The 17,439-nt window shown below is 41.3% G+C and overlaps 1 protein-coding gene across 1 annotated transcript; it reads left to right on the plus strand.

The window, feature by feature from the left end:
• The first annotated feature begins 1,164 nt into the window (after positions 1–1,164).
• Positions 1,165–16,815, plus strand: LOC108082333 (D-beta-hydroxybutyrate dehydrogenase, mitochondrial). The gene is made up of 7 exons (XM_017177663.3): positions 1,165–1,404; positions 4,110–4,355; positions 14,961–15,167; positions 15,254–15,407; positions 15,473–15,729; positions 16,236–16,337; positions 16,403–16,815. The coding sequence occupies exons 1-7, from the start codon at positions 1,381–1,383 to the stop codon at positions 16,577–16,579; spliced, it is 1,167 nt and encodes a 388-aa protein (XP_017033152.1). The 5' UTR covers positions 1,165–1,380; the 3' UTR covers positions 16,580–16,815.
• The last annotated feature ends 624 nt before the right edge of the window (positions 16,816–17,439 follow it).

The raw sequence follows: 17,439 nt of genomic DNA on the forward strand, positions 1-17,439 counted from the left end.
AAAAATGCATGAAGTTCAATTCGAATAATTTCAATTATTTAACCAGAATGGCTCGATTCTTAGTGATCCAATTGCAATCTGCAAGGGTATACAAACTTCGGCGTGTCGAAGTTAGCTTCCTTTCTTATTTAATCTTTAACTATAAATATTTGAATCTTAGGTAGTTAACTTAACCTAAACACTGATGATTTAAACTATAAAGAATTTATTTATTTAACTTCTAAATATAACAAAATGTACTGTCCTAATTTTATATTTTAAACGATTTCATTTCATTCATTAAAACTATAAATACTTTAGTTTTGTTGCGTTAACTTTCATTAAAAAAATGTTTATTTATTTTACTTCAAACTATAAAAAAATGTTTTCATTTAATTGTATGCTCTAAATAATTTCATTTATTTAGATTAAAACTATAAACATTTTAATTTTGTTACGTTAACTTTAATCAAAAACATTCTCAATGTTTCTTTTTTATGGGCTCCTGAAAGCGAGATTGCAAATGGGCATTTAGTGCATTTTCATTTCGCAATTCCTCGCGGCCAAAGTTGAATGATTTTTTTCCGCCAGCCATTGGCACACACACCACACATTGCATTCCATGAATTTCCATGAATTTCCCCTTTAACATGGTTTATTTATGCAATTTTCCAATTTCCTGGCACAAGGCATATAAAATGCAGCGCGGAGAGACAGAGGGGAATGGGCATTTAAATAAAGAGTAAAAATGCAATTTGCAAATTAACAATAACAAAATGTAAACAACTGCAGCGACAGTGACGTTATCGAAAATGTGAAAATAAAAGAAAAACATAAAAAAACACAAGTACTGGGCCGTGAAAAGGCGATATTCCCATAAATATTTATGCGCATAAAATGGCTACTTAAAGTGGGGACATTTTAAGGCAAATGTATCTCGTTGAACTCAACAAATGTATCTGCGCGACTGTATCTGTATCTGTAGTGTGGAAAGACAACGATTTAAATATATATTTATTTATCTAACTCACGGAATATGTATCTCGCGCGCACGCACTTCGCCACATACCTACATATTTCGGATATATTTTTAAAAAATCAAAACGACAATATTCCGCTGCAGCATTTTGAAATACAACAGAAGTCGGCAGAGGCGCCAACGTCGACGGCAACAGAACTTGCCGAACATTTTTCGGCTGCAGGCAAAGGCGGCACTCGATCGTAACGCTTAGTGCCACGTCGTGTTTCAGAGCGCCCAGGCCACGAGCGCGCCCCCAGAACCGCCGAGAAAAATCTCAAGAAAATTCCAGGGGACCAGATCCCGATCTCTAAACCGTGTGAGAAGTGCGCGGAGTGCGCGAAATAAATCGAAATAAATACATATAGAGTCTTGAGTACATAATGCAGGTCTTCGATAACACTATGGTAAGTGGGGGGCAAAAACCTCCTACCAACTTGGCCTGTGTCTGTGTCTACCTAGCAGTTACACCCTCCTTAGCCCAGTTAGGTTAACCCACAAATTCCAGTGCCAGTCACGCCCATTTTGGCCACAGAACAAGGATATTTCTGAGGGTAGCCAGCCAGGAAGTCATGCGGTGCTCAAAGCAGGCCGCCAAATTAATTACAAAAATTCACTTAATGGCCAAGATCCAAGTGGGTCAACGTACGTGCTACAAGGAGAGGAAGAACAAAATTAAACAAATTTTTCACTAGATGAAAACTTAAGTGGTGGGCAACAGACTTGTCAAAAGTCTGCCGACTTGAGAATGCAATGTAAATAGGCTTGAAAAGAACATTAAAAAAGGTTTTAAAAAAGATTTATATAACCAGGAATATAATTTATTATAGACTTTCCTTTGGACATTCCATAACAGAGAATTTCTCTAAACGAAATTCTTTTTACTTTTCTGCATTTCGAGAATTTTCCATTCCATTTGATTCGCTCCTTCACATCATCTAAAAATACATATCCATATCTTTATTAATAAATATAAAGCTTGGAGACAAACCCAAGCAAACGTCTTGGTATATCCACCAATTTCTTGGCAGCTGGGCCTCCCCATTAAGTACATAAATCGTGTGGAATATTTATATAAATACCAAATACATATCTCAACCGGCATCGATGCCGTGTATAGCTGCTACAGATCGGCTACAGATTTCTGCGAGTGGGTTACAGCATGCGGCCCCGGCATTAGTCACAACATATCTGTGTAAATCCGGCCAACAAGGTCGGATGACGAAAGCAGCGGCTAAATCAAGCAGAAAGCTGACATCGCCGATGATTTCCTTTTGATATTCCAAGCAAGCACGCGGTCTTATAAATAGAACTTTAGAGGGGCTTTACAATTTACAAAATAAAAATATACAAAAAAATAGGTATACAAGTAGAAAAATAGTAGGAAAATGGCAAAAGAGTTCAAGAAGCCGAAATGGAAATTGGTTTATTTTCAGGCCGAATAAATCAATTGGCTTCTGTATTTATGCAGATGCCACCATTTGATTATTTCGCACTGTCGTTGATTTATGGCCAATGGCCAAAAGCGCTCCCCTTTTGCCTGTTTTTTTTTTCTGCCCCCACAACCCCCCTCACTGTGGCTTTCTCCACCCTCTGAGCTCTGAGAGAGGGTATTGTGCACGTCATGTGTAATTGCTATATGTCAATGTCAGTGTGTGTGGGTTAGGGTCTGATAAATGCAAGCAAACCACATTTATAGATACGAAACGTATCCGAGAGTGCTTGCGGACGTTTGGGTTCCTGCGGTTGCAGTCCGGGTTAGCTTTAATGAAATTGCGATGATATATGTTTTGGCAAATATCGAAATATATATATATGTATATATGGAGAAGGAATGTTGAGCAGACGGAGCAGTCGACGCGTTGAATGATTTCCAATTTCCAGCAAAGAGAAATCTGAAAATGCCACGCGGAAGTCTTAAGTCAATAAATGGATTTAATATTGTTCATATGCCTGGCAGAGACTTTTATTCTATTATAAATGGACAGGAAATATTACGAATTATGGCTGGTAATTAAATGAGAATATTTTATTTGCTAGAATTTTGTAATGAACAAGTTCAAAGAAAGGTCTGTCTGCTGGAATTTGTAATAAGTAATTTCAAAGGTTGCGTTAAGGGGACATAAGAGTGTATTTAGTCCCTTTTGTAGAGCTGAAAACCTAATTAACAAATAATAAAATATATAAAAAACTAAACTTCAAGATTTATATAAATTTTAAAAAAATTATACATTACTTAATCTTTAAGCTATAACTAGAAGTCTTAAATTTAAAGAAAGTGCTTAAGGGGACTTAAGATTATCTTAACAATGCGCATAATTCCTTTTGTAGAGCTAAATTAAAAATTATTAATAAATAAATAAAGCATTTTTGTATTTAAAAAACTCAAATTTAAGGTTTATATAAATTGTTAAAATTATTTAACATTATTAAATACCTAGGCAGTAATTAAACATCTAACTTATAGATTGCTCTGCCAGCTCAAATTTTAAATAAAACTTAATCTCTTTAAAGGCATCTTGAAATTGTTTCAAGAACTACATAAATCTTTAATTATTAAGCATTTTAATTGCCACCATGGGCATAATTAACAAATTTTATGATAAATACAAAGGCAAATTACCCATAGCTTATAAAATTTATATAGGCTCGCCCGCAGAGCATAAATCTAAATCAAAGTTTAATCAGAAAGTGTAGAGAAAACCCCTCAGAAAAATCCAGAGAACCATTAATTCCTCTTCACTCAAAGGGATTAGTTTAAAGTGGGCCCCCATCTGTTTGTTGGTGAATTTTCCACCTCAAAATAAAAACAATAAGTGTGTGCAATAATTTGCATAGATGTATATATATACAATATATATCTAACCGCCTTGTTTATTGATCAAAACGCAAACAAACAGAACGCCGCAATTGTTTAAATATTTGCCAAACAAACATCTCACGATTGATAAAACAACAGCGCTCGGCCATTCTGTCTGTCTTTGGGGCTATTTATAAAGCGTAGCCGCAGAAATGAATAATTAAATCGCGATATATATGCTCTATATGCCATATATTTGACTGAAATGTATGTCTATCTTTATCTTTTCCGCTTTTTTCCATCATCCATTAGCGCCGGGCCTCGCGGAGAGCCTCACTGCGCCGGGGTTCGATATCGGCTTTGCCGCAAAAGTCAGCGGAGATTCCATGGGACATCTTCGAGCGCCTCTTCCTGCCCTTCCTGCTCTGCCTGGGCGCGGCCATCGTCAGCTCGCACCTGCTCCATGCTCTGAGCATGTCCAGCATCTCCACCTTTGCCATCTTTGTCTGGTTCGCTTTGGCCACCGTGGGAGCTGTGCTCTTCTACCACTTTGTCAAGGTAAGTCGCACCAGCAGACGCTCTAATCCCTAAACCGCACCAAGGATTGCGAGCGGAGCGTAGACATAGTTTAGTTTTAGGTTTCGGTTACAAAGCCAAGGGGCGGCCTTAGCCTAAGGCACTGTCTGCGGGTAAATGCACTTGGAAAAATATAGAAAAATAATTAATGAGAAGTTAACCAAGCACTTAACTTAATTTACAAAAAGCAAAGACTATTTTGAGAACAGGAAAAAAGCCAGGGAGCTACTAGAAAGAGTTTCTAATTACTCAAGATTTTAAATAGAAGAGTGTAGTAATCAAGAAGTAATCAAGAATCAAACCTCGAAGAAAATATTTATAAGATAATATTTAAAATATTCTATATCTTTAATTTAAATTCTAAAATCACTCTACAAAAAACTCCCTTTTCTGAGTGTGTTGAAAAAGGGGTAAGCATTTTTTTCTTCCGCTTTGGCTCGCCTCGAGTGCCAAGCCAAAAACCACAAGTGACGACAGAGGGGCTTGAATGCTAGGCAAAACAAATCAGAGGCACTAAAAATAGTCGGGGCCAAAGGATACGGAAGAAAGAGGAAGGCTGGGTCTGCGGGCACGTCGTCAACTTATGCTTAACCAGAGAGGAAACCCTTGACTGTGTGGATTTGGCTTCGGATTGGCCTCAGTTTGATATTTCAGAGCTTATTCTCCGGGCGGCCTGGCAGCCAGCCGGGAAAATGAAAATGAAAACAAATAAATAAGCAGGCAAGCAAGCCGAGAGAGGAAACCCAAGCCAAACTTGCTGAAAGAAAGGGGTTTGGTAATGAATATAAATTCCTAAGAAGGAAAAATGTTGAGTCTTGACTTACTTGAGGCCAAACAGGAATTTCTGAAGTCAGTTTAAGAACGCTCATCTAGTAAATAGTTTATTTTACTTTGCATTATTCCGAGAAAGTCAAAGAATATTGTGAGTTATTTTGTGGGAAAAAGAGTTGGGCTTTAGCTTTTGCTTTCTTATTTAATAAATATTTATTTAGCTAGAAAAATATTTCTTATTCTACTTGAAAAATATTTCTTTGGCTTAATAAATTGTGTTGTAAATCAATAAATTATTATGGCAATTCTTTGTAATACATTTTCTTAATATTAAACAAAGGTAAAATCTTTGTTAGCAAAAAAGTTAGTCAGGCATTTCGATTATCCTTTTAAGATTACACATGTTAAGCCGTTTTCTGTTTAGTTTTTGAATTTTACAAAGAAGGCAAACGTTTTTCAAATATATAGCTTAACTTCATCTACACATACTAAGTCAGCTTTCACCTCCTTAAGCTATTAATACAACTTCATGTGTACTTATCCTGTGCTCAATTAAACTTCCAAGAAACTCTCAGTCGAATTATGCCGCAGGGCCATGAGATTATTTGCCTTTGTCAGCAGCTTTATATTCTTACGTTAACTACGCAAATGATCACACGGCGTATACGTAATGCAGAGAAATCAATAGGAGGTGGAGCATGAATGCCGTCTCTGGATTTTCGCACCATCTATGGTATAGTGGCGCCGACAAAGTCAGCAGATAATTCAAATTTGCGTGCACTTTAATTAGCCCTCCTTCTTGGCCGTTTCAAATGACATTGGCAATTACACGCGGCAAGTTTCGTGTGCCGTGGCACGTAGCCATTGTCCTGCAGGGTTTCGTTCCGTACGTTCCGTCCTGTTCGTTCCGGCATCTGCATCCGGATCGGACAATTGTGGCCAGCCTGTGGCGCACTCAACGCGATGGGCAACCCAACATTAAGGTAATAAGCACGACGGCTGGATAATTAACAGCAACAGCAGCAGATGCAGCCGGTGAAGCTGCAGTGCCAGGTGGAAGATGGGGGAAGAGAGGGTAGAGGGAGAGGTGTTGCTTCCTGGCAGGACTCAGCTGGCCCGCTTCGCCAAGGATTAACCAAGGACAAGGCTGTGACTTGTGGAAAAAAGGGAAGGACGATGAGCACTTTAATAAAGACATGACAGGAAATCGAGTGGCTTGGGGAATAAAAAATGGAGTATTAATTATATTAAATAATAATTCGTTGTATATTTTTTTTAATTTATTGAATAAATCTTGTGTAATCTTTTTTCCCTATAAATCAAGCAATATAGAATAATAAAATATAGAAAATATTCTTCAAATACTTCCCACTCCCTGACCTTCCATAACTTATTGTCATAACATTCCTCCTTCTGTTTTTATTTTACTTCCAAATATAGGAAGGCCTTGTTCTTCACAAGTACCTGTTATAAATATAACCAAATATTATATGTTGGCCAAAATTTCCTAACCTTTATTTTAAAACCCACTCCCCGAATGTGCCGACTTATTGGCATAACATCGTCTTCGTTTTCGTCTTCCATCCGTGTCCTTGTGAAGAAGCTACTCCCAATCAGACCTGAATCTATTTTTAGACACGGCAACAGGACTTGAATTGAGGGCGTCAACGCCGATGGCTACGCGCGCTCTCTCTCTCGGGCCCAAATGAAATGTCCTTGCCTTTGATTAGCTTTTCGGCCCCGGCCAGGCCTCAACTATTAACCCGATTTCTGTTCTGTTGTCTGACGCTTCGCATTTACATGTGCGGAGTAGATAAAGTTATTTGCAACATGCGTGGCCACATATACATACTATATGTGTATATATAGATATGCGGACATATCCTAGTCCTGCTTATCCTTGCACATCACGTTGTGCATTTCATTTTTATGGCACGACTGTCGAATTAAATTACACGCACGCACACATTCCGGGACGAGGACCAGGACATGGTTGAAGAGGATGCTTTCGGGATGGCAACTGTTGACGCGACGCGGCAGCACAAATTGGGTGCAATGAAATGTAAATGCGCAGCTAATGAAATGCTCAACGCTGACGCCCACGCAATGGCCACGCCCACTCGCATTCGCCTAGCCTCTGGCTCTGCAGAAATCCGTTATTATTTTCAGCTAAATTGCAGCTGTTAAGGCCAACTGCAGTTGGTCAGTGCTGACGAAATAAGCTTTTTGGATGGAGAGATTAGATAGTATCTAGTAGATACATTTATAAGATATTTAGGCTAAATATAGAGGCAAACATAGTATAAATCTTAATTTATTTATATCGTTAAACGATTTTCTAATAAGAAACACAACCATTCAAGCCTTAATTATTGCTTTAAAACTCAATAAAAATTATAATTTCCAAGAACCCTAAAGTATCTTATCCCTTTCCTCAGTATCTTTTACCATTTTTTCTTCACTTTAATTGATCTTTTTTTTGTTTTTATAATGCTTTTGAGGGCTTGAGGCTGCACTGGTTGTGTATATTTCGACTCGATTTCGGCATTGGGTCCATTTCGCAACGCAAATTACACTTGTCGTAATATGCATAATTAAGTCCACAAACCGCTCTGCACCATCATCACCCTCTCTCTCCATTCCCTCGCTTGTCACGGGGGAATATGCCACGGGACCTCGGGCGACGAGCAACAGTTTCCCGGAACAAGACACACACACACACAGAGAGAAGATGGGTGCGGGGCTTGTCAGCTGCCAGAAACAGTGTAAATAATTGAATTAATAGCTTCGTGTGAGCCACGCTAATGAGCAGTTGCTCAACATCAGCAACGCCCACTGCAACACGCCCATCTTCAGACCCATTCCACCTGAATATCCCTCCTTTTTCCACCTTCAAATGTAATTGAAAGTGCGGAAGGTGGGAGATCTTGAACTTCTCAGCACTATAAGTTACGAACTGGCTGGGCCATCTGAGCCAGGTGAAAATCGCAGTTGATCCAGCTTGGTTTTCGGTTACAGAGAGAGTCATGATCTGGGCACTCGGGGAGTGAGGAAGATGCCAGAAGAAGTTCACCAAGCTTTTCGCTGCACTGCACTGAGAGGAAAAGGTCAGGGTTAAGAAGTGTCCTGTTGCCTAGGGACAAGCAGTCCTTTTTAAATACGTTTAAAGTTTACTGTAGAAAAAGGAGAAGTTCTTTGGGAATTTATTTTTTCTCAATTATAGTTTAAAAAATATTTATTTAATTTTTTTATAACACTTTCTAGAGGTTTAAGAACTGCTTTTGTTGGCTTTTGTAGCTCAGATACATTTCCTTTGCTTTCTTTCAGTGTCTGAAAGCAGCATCTGGCATTCAGTAGCCAGTAGTTTTTGCTTGCATCTGAAACATTGTCCTGGTGCCTTGCACTGTTTATTACCCAGTAAACCATCTACTTAGCTACCAGGACTCTATTTTTTTTCTTCTTCCCCATTTTGCTGCAAAGCGACAGCTTCCTTAGGTTTCCAGAGTTGACTTTCCGGACTGACTGCTGCACACTTTGTCGCAGTTACAGCTCCATAAAACTTGGGCCCTAGACAAATTTTACGCTGATTTGTGTGTTGTGCAGATACACACACACACACAGAGAGAGAAAAAATAGCAAAAGAACTGTTTGTCAACGGGAGGAACTGCATTCGCAATTAGGAGTTGCTGATGGCAATGGCAGAGGAGCAGGAGGAGCTCAAAGCCCAGGACAACTGAAGGCTATATAAAAGCCAGGACTCTCTCTCTCTCGCAGGCCATAAAAACTCATTATGTGCGAAGTTTCGTTCGCTTATTTTTACCCATTCGCCGCTGCTCCACCACCTCCCATTTGTATCTACTAGATACAGATACATGTGCTGGTCCGTTTTCTGTTTCGGTTTTATGGTGTCGCGCGTGGCCTGTTGATTCACACACGCACACTCGCACACACCCATAAATACACTGAGGACATTCAGAAATGGCAATGGCGTGCCCGGCCTGACAATGGCTGGGAATGAAGGACATTGGGAACTGGGGGGGGGCCAGGGGGACTCTGCGTTTCTTAGAATTCCTAGAATTGCACGCCATTAAAACGCCTTGACAACTTCTCCCCCAGTTACTGTCCCCGCGGCCATTTTTATTCTTCTTTTGCTGCGCTGCGCATTTTAGTTAAATTAAAAACCAATTGCAGACAACCCAGCCGTGCATCCATCGCTCGAACATCAAAGGTCAGGGGTCACAAAATGCTGGAAAAATTGCTGCGCCAAGAGCGTCAGCCGCCGCATGATTGGCAGCCAGTTGGCTTTGACAATACCAATGACTTGACTTTGGGTTTCCTGGAAAAGGATAAAGCCAGTCAAATGAATAGCTTGTAGATGACTTAATAACTCCTTTGTTAAGCTTAAAAACTATATTTAAGTTACACAAAGCTGTCCAAATAATGAACTGTATATTTTCCTTGTTTCTATTTAGTTATGTCTCTAGCATCCCTGTTCAAAAGCCCTTCTTACACTATATTTTAATTAAGAATCATTGCCTGGGGCATCATTTTTCGACCGGAAACAATGGCAATTTAAATACGGAAGAAGAGCCAACCAACCAGGATAAAATCCCAGGGAGCTGGGGAGCTTAATCCTTCGTTTAAACACCCGCACAGGCGGAGATGTTGGCTAACAGGCTGAGCTGCCATAATGGCTGGCTTGGCACAAAGTCAAAGCTTTGCGTGTTGTCTGCCACACACTGGCACCGGCACCCCTCTGTTACCAATACTTTCGTTCTTCAGGACATACACACACACACACAGAGATACGATTCAGAGAAACAAGCTGCAAATTGGCCTAGGTCTCCTCCGCTGGTACAACGCGTGGAATGCGCAATGCGAAAAGCCTTTAATGCTGACGCTGTCGTCTGCGGATGGCGTGAAGTTGGCAAAGGACCTGCCTGCCACACGCCACCAGGACACTCCATGCGTGTACGGTTATATGTTTGTGTGTGTGTGTTGAGGGGAAAGCAAAACACAGAAATGGTTTTTAACTTTCCGGTTAATTAATTTATTACAGCTTAATACGTTCAATGACTTTTGGCGACTGCCGTTGGTTCGTTTGTCTTGGCTGTCCACTGGCCACCGCCTCCCTGCCTCCCTCTTCAAATTTTTTAGTTAATTTATTTTTTTTTTTGGGGGACCCAACATCCCTCCCCCTGGCTCGTATTTTATTTGGTGTCTATTTTTAGCCACTGATTTAATATGCGTGCATGCGTGTGCTTGCCTCTCTTTGTTTCCCATTTCTTGGCCTCTCTTGGCCTGCCACTCGCTCTCTCTCTCTCTCTCTCCTCTCCCTCTCTCTGTTGGCCACATTTCGTCGCCTTTGCTCACAAAGGAGCTTGGTGTCCGTGGGCGGGTGTATCCTGCGGCCTGGTGACACAGCGAGGACAATTTGTATGCGGTTTGTTTGCCATTTTTCACTTAAACTCCGGGTCCCCCATTTTCACAGATTGCACCATTTCGCTTATGTAGATTTATTTCGGGGCCTCTTGAGCGGTCAAGCGTGTCCCGTTTTCTTGAGAGGTTTATGTGTCTGCAAGGATAACGCCGCCATAGAAAAGGGAAACAAAAAAAAATGACCAAAGAGAGAGAGAGAATGAGATAAAAATAAGATAATAAAAGCAAAGTTCGAACCGATAAGCAAGACGTTAGTCCGGTTTCATCGAACGGGTTCAATGGCAGACCAGGCCTGGAATTAAATCTGTTTACCCGCGATACTTGTTTTATTTATTACGAATACTAATTCTGTTACAGGAAGTACAATAATAAAACTGCTTTATTATTTTACTTCCGGGTCGAACTGGGTTTATGGTCGGTTGATCGAGTTATTCGGCGTTTCGGGGATTAAAGGAGACCCTTTAAGAACCAAGTTAAGTCATACATTAGGTCTAGGAAATGGGGAAATTTTAGTCTGGGGATTAGATTAGGAGATTAAATATTATAAATCAAATATATATTAAGTTATATAAGTATTATCAAGCAATAATATCGCATTTGCTGTATAGAATTTCTCGGTTTCAAGGAAGTTCTCAGAAAAAGAAAGTTGTCTATACTTTCCATAATATTCCTTAGCCTGTTCCTGTTGCTGTTTCTCCTGTTTTATTTCCTCTTTCAACTTTTTTAATGTCTTGTTTTTTCTTTGTAAATTACAAAGTTTACTTGCAACACCTACAGCTTGTCTCACCTGTCAGAACAATAAGCCTAGCCTGTAGTGTTAAATATAGCTACAAGAAAAATAAACTAAAAATCAGTAACTTCTAAATTCAAACTTCTAATATTCAAACTTCTAATATTCCGCAATGATATTCATTAATGACCCTAAATAATGTCCTGGACATATTTATGGGTTATCCATGAAGCTCAACTGGATACGCTTCCGCAAAAATATTTTCACACATTTGAAGCAACCCTCCAACCCACACAACAAGCATTTCCGCATTATCCTCGGAATAGGAAAGGAACGTGTTTACTGCGTTGGTCCTTCCCCTGGACAGTCATAAATTTATTCACGCAAATGAAGGCGCATGTTGGCAGGTTCATGAGCCAGCCGGACTCCTCCTTATTGTTGTTTACATTTTACACTCATAACTTTTAGCTCGCCCACACACACACACACGCGCGCAGCGAGTCCTGGCAAAGGGAAAGGATGTCCTGGCACATAATTTGACGTGGCTGGGAATTCTCCTAGCTGCTAACTTGCTGCAGTTTACACATTAACTTAACTTTTGTGCCGTAGCATAATGCATTATATAAATATTGCGCATACGCCCCGGTGTACGTAAGCCCGAGTTAATGAGCTGCAGCCCCGGAATCGCGTGCAACGCTGCCATTTATCAACTTTGCGGCTAAAAGTGCGCGTAAAATGCTACGTTTTTGGGTGCTCTCCGGTAACCGCAGATAGCACCTGCTGCTGGTGCTCGTCCTGGCCAGCGAATAAATCTTCTCCAACCAGCAATTAAAATGCAATAAAGGATGCATTTAAATTGCTAAAGTAGCCCAGTTTGGGTAGCTGTAGCTGCCTTCTTATTGACTTACTCGCTTCCAATGCTCGCCATGCATTTCCGACCCCGCCGTGTGCTCAGTTAAATGGAATGTCTGACATGCCCGACTCCTCTTGCACCTCCTGCACCCCAATCCCCCTCTTGTGTGTGTGCTATTTCGGGGTGCATGCAACTTGGTTTCTATTTCGGGAACGCTTTATAAAAACCGCAAGCCATCGCCATCGTGTCCTGTGGGCGTGTGTTCACAGAGCCGACATGACCGCCCAGAGGTGCGATGTCAGGTGGCAAATGGTGGGGAAGGGGACACTGGCAGGTGGCAGTTGGCAGGTGGCAAAATGCAGGCGGTTGTGTCGACGTTCATCCTGCTGTTTTATGCCTTGCACGTAGCCCACCACGGCACTGCAATGTCGAAAGTTGATATTTTTTCAAGCCGTATTGCTCTGTAGTTTTTCCCTTCGGAGTGCAGAGGGGATAAGGGGATTAAGAGGACTCGTGAAGCGGGAAAAACTGCGGAAACAGGGCTAAATGTGGTTATAGCCATCAGGGCAAACAGATTTTTGAAGCTCTCTTGTCAAATTTAAAGGGTAAATAGAAGAATAAGAGGGTTTTTGCTTGAAATATGGTAGATTTATATACTGTTTATAGTTATTATATTTTTTGATTTATATCTTTAATCAATATTCAATCAATATTCCTTTTAAATTCCTATTTAAAATCTCTATTTTTATTGAGAAATATTCTATTTTCTTCCCCATCAACTCTGTCAAACAATTCCTTGGACTTTTATCAAGCATTTTCCTTGTCAAAGTTATAATTAATTTGATGGCTTTTTAACTTGAGAAATCACCCCGTCACCGGGCTAGAAAATAACATCTTCTCAGCTTTTTCCAATAATTGCCAGCGTTGGTCCAAGAAATTCCAGTGAAGAAGCTACCCAGCTAGTTTTTTCTGGTTTCCCCCAATGCACTTTAATTGACTCTAAACATTTAGTTGCTTTGGTTTTTCAGCTGGCTATCCATTTTCCTTTTATAGCAGCTTTTTGTTGCATTTTAATTGCTCAATTCCGTTAAGTCAGTGGCTGTTTTTAGTTACCAGCAAAAGTTTAAAGTAATTTATGCTGAACCGCAATAAACTCAGGATGCTGCAAAAGTTGAACCAAAGTTTTAGCGCAAAAGAACGTACTATATCTAAAGTAGATTCGCGTAAAAACCCCAGGAACATAACTTGTCGAGAAAACTTAGAGAGACAGGAGTCGAACAAGGAGTCGAAGGAGGAGTTGGAGGAAGAGCAGAAGTCTGATCAGGAGCTGGGGAAGTGGTCTTTCGCCCACGAGTGTTTGTGTTTTTATTAACGCCAAACAACGGCCAACAGATTTCGATAAGCCAAACACTTATGGCCACAATAAAATGTCGGCCAGTCTTAATGGGTGTCAACAGCATGGCCAATAATAATACACCCGTCTTGGCCCGCTTTCTTTCATTCTTTGCTTTTTTTCAACAATTTTTACGAGCACTTTATAACGGTTTAATAGCCCGAACAATGAGTAGCCACCTCCAGCTCTCACTCCCCTTTCCCTTTTCCGGCTGCCTATTCCCTTCGAGTCCTTCGACTGACGCACACTAGAGACATCCACTTGAGGCGAACGGCGAACTATATTGGTTAATGGCATGATGAATTATGACACTATCCCTGCCCACAGAATCCCTAGACCCGACCCATCCCACTCCATGTCCTGCTGTATTGACTGGAGCGCGTGTCTAAAGCGGAAGTATTAGTGAGCACACGTCTTCCTGCTCGCCCACTTCAACTTGCCAGCGTCTTCATCATCGTCGTCATCCTCGTCGTCGTCTTGGACGTCGTTTCCCAGACAAATATCTGTGACACCCCAGCCCAAAGCACACACATCCCATTCCATTCGGAGACGGAGACTCCACATTCTCCACTCCTTGTTCCTCTCTGGACTTTCGCTTTGAAATCGAAAGCAGGCCAGGCTCTTGGAGAGAGAAAATAAACTTTAATCGCCGCTGACAAAGTTGCCAACTGGCGGCTGCCCTCTAAGCCCAGTTTGTGACTCGACTTTTTAAGTGGCCGCCGGTCTTAAAGCCCACAAACGTCACTTTATTTCGGGTGTGGGCCAAAAGGTCAAACATCTGACAAGGCTCCTTTGGGTATATACATATAATTAAAAAACCCGATACCCTGTCGCACAAAACACACTGCTGTCTAATTGGCGTTACAATTATTGAACCTTAATTGGCAGAAGAGTTGAACAGCCGCAGCATTGATTCGTTTACCTTGGCTAATTACACGGCCAAAAATAGAAGAGTGCTTAATTTATTCTGATTTGAGTTTGTAGGGAAACACAGGGAAAATAAAGCTAGTTCTTGGTATTTTATTTAAGGAAACCCAAATGGATTTCAGTTTTATAGTGACTTCAAGTGGGGAGTTAGGTGTTATCCTTGGCTAGAAAGACATTTTTAGTTTAAACGCTAGTCTGAAAAGATAGATCTTAAAATATAATAAATAATATATAATAATATAAGACATATATTTTATGATTTATAAAAGGTTTATCTTGAAAATTAAAGGCAATTAAGGTTTATGTTTTCTTGTTTTACCTTTTCTTCTTTGTAAAGTTAAAACGTTTTGAGATTCTCATGCTTATATGCATTAAAAAAAAACATATAACATATTTAAAATAGGCTTCAATTAATTTTACAGTTATTAAATTTAATGATATTAATTTTCGTACACTACTTTCTTCCCCTTTTAGGTTTCCGCTTCTGGCAAGGGCGTCCTTATCACCGGCTGCGAGGCTCCTTTGGCCTGGTATCTGGCCAAGAAACTGGATGATCTCGGCTTCACCGTCTATGCTGGCTTCAACACGCCCATCGAGGACTCTGACGAGGCCAAGATACTCAAGGAAGAGACCTCGGGACGCATGAAGCTGCTGCATGTGGACGTCACCTCGGAGAAGACCGTAAGTTGTCGAAGCTTTCAGCTCTCAAGCTTTTAGTTAATATTTCCACCCATATCCTTTTTATCCTTTATCCGTTTTTCCCTTAGCTTTTGGAAGCTGCCCGCTATGTATCCCAGCACCTGCCACATGGCGCCGAAGGACTCTGGTCTGTGGTACACTGCGCCCACTGGATAGCTTTGGGCGAACTCGAATGGATTCCATTCGGTGTGCTGCGCAAGAGCCTGGACCTCAACCTGCTAGGTGAGTCAAAGTGGCGCTTATAGTCAGGGTTGCAGTATTTGAATTTTCCTTTTCTCTCAATCCAGGTGTCGCCCGCTTAACCCAAATCTTCCTGCCACTGGTCCGTCGTGCCCATGGTCGTGTGGTGTTCCTCACTTCCGGCTTGAACCGGGTCCCATCGCCCGTGCGGGGCATCCAGAATGCCACCCAGGCGGCCGTTGACTGCTTTGCCGCCTGTCTGCGCCAGGAGATGCGTACCCGGGGCGTGGATGTGTCCGTGGTGGCGGCCGGCGAGTTTTCGCCCGGCAATGGCTGGCTGAACGAGACGGAGCTGCGCGACCAGGTGAGAAAAGAAGCTAATGACTGGCATTGGGACTTATGGTGGGCGAACTAATGGGTGTGCAGGGAGAAAAAAAATAGGAAGAAGTATATATTTGGATCTTTCGGGAATTCTATTTGAAGCAACAATGCAAATATTTAAGGGAGAGAATAATACTCTAAGTAAATAGGTATTTCTTAAGGTTTTAAGTTTTAATATTTAAGGTTGTAATATTTATTTGTAAGCTTTCAAGGGAGCTGTTTTTTATAGCTCTAATAATTTCATAGAATTTTATTCACAACTTACTTATTACCTCTCCAAATGCAGGACATTTCTTACCTTTCTTCTACTTCAACATCTCCTAAAATATTAAAGGAACACCCTGAAAAGTCTCCCATTTCTCTCCCTGTGACTAAGCCCTGTTATGCTTTTAGTTTTTTATGATACAATAACTATTTCTGGATGAGGGGGGAAACTAAAACAGAACTCATTAACTCGAACTGGCTTTATTCCCTTCCCCCTTGTCCCAGGCCAAGCAAATGTGGAACGCGCTTTCCTCGGAGCAGAAGAAGACCTACGGCGAGGATTACTATGAGGCTGCCATGACATCGGTGGAGAAGTACTCCCGCCAGGTAAGAGAGTGAAACACAGTCTCTACGTGTGTCCATTGGCTAACGAGCGTTTAATCCCCACCCAGGCATCCGACATCCAGCCCACGCTGCGCGTCCTCATCGATGCCGTGACCAGGACCTTCCCCATGGCCCGCTATACGCCCGTGACCACCACTGAGAAGCTGCAGATCTTCCTGGCCGAGCATCTGCCTCCGTCCCTCTATGAGCAGCTGTATGGCGAACAGAAGAAGTTTGTCTACTGACCAGCATCCTGGCAACACCCGGACTCCTTATCCTGATATTGTTATTCGGAAATTGTTATTCATTTATGATTTTCCCCCCCGCCCGAAATTCGCCAGGAGCTGCGCGAGTCGATGAGCATTTACGTCCTTCCCTCGATTATTTTCATAACTTTTTGCATATTATTATTATTATTTTCTTTAGTTGCTAGAACGAATTGTATAACGAATGAATAAAATGAAATGGAAACAGTAGGAAACGGTATATATTTAAAGAGCTCCTCTTCCTCTGCTCCCCTTCATTTATGTCTGCTTGCGAGTTGCTGAAATCTTTGAATCCTGATAATTGCTCTTGATTGACATTTGCCGAGTGCCAGGATTTGGCTCTGTTAGTGCTTTTTATGGACAGACAAGGAGCTGCATAAGGAAGGAGGATTCCCCATCCTCATTCCCATCTGCTTTCCTACACATGCACGGAGCGGCACTCAGTGGAAAAGGAAAGCTTAAGTGCAGTGTCACAAGGAGCAGAAGGAGGAGGAGGACCAGGAAAAACCCACTGAGGCAAGGGCAGAGAACTCATAAAAATGAATTCAATAAATTTTTAATGCGTTTGATTCCGAAACAACAATGACATTTCCGCTGCGCGACTGGCAAAGAGCCCAGCTAAGCCAAGGACTTTTCGTGGCGGAGCTCAGGTGTTGGAAATTCCCAGACTCAGACCCTGATGAGCTGTTAAGAGCCACCAACAGGAAGTGCATAACTGGAGCATAAATCTGCCAGGTTGTTAATGTAAGCCGCAACTGGCGGCTATAACCATATTTGCCACACCTGCTCAGGTGGCAGATACGAAGTTATTCGGGTTTCAGCAGAGAAAGTTGCCTGGC

This window comes from Drosophila kikkawai, chromosome 2R (genome assembly GCF_030179895.1).
Source record: "Drosophila kikkawai strain 14028-0561.14 chromosome 2R, DkikHiC1v2, whole genome shotgun sequence".
NCBI classification, from domain to species: Eukaryota; Metazoa; Arthropoda; class Insecta; order Diptera; family Drosophilidae; genus Drosophila; species Drosophila kikkawai.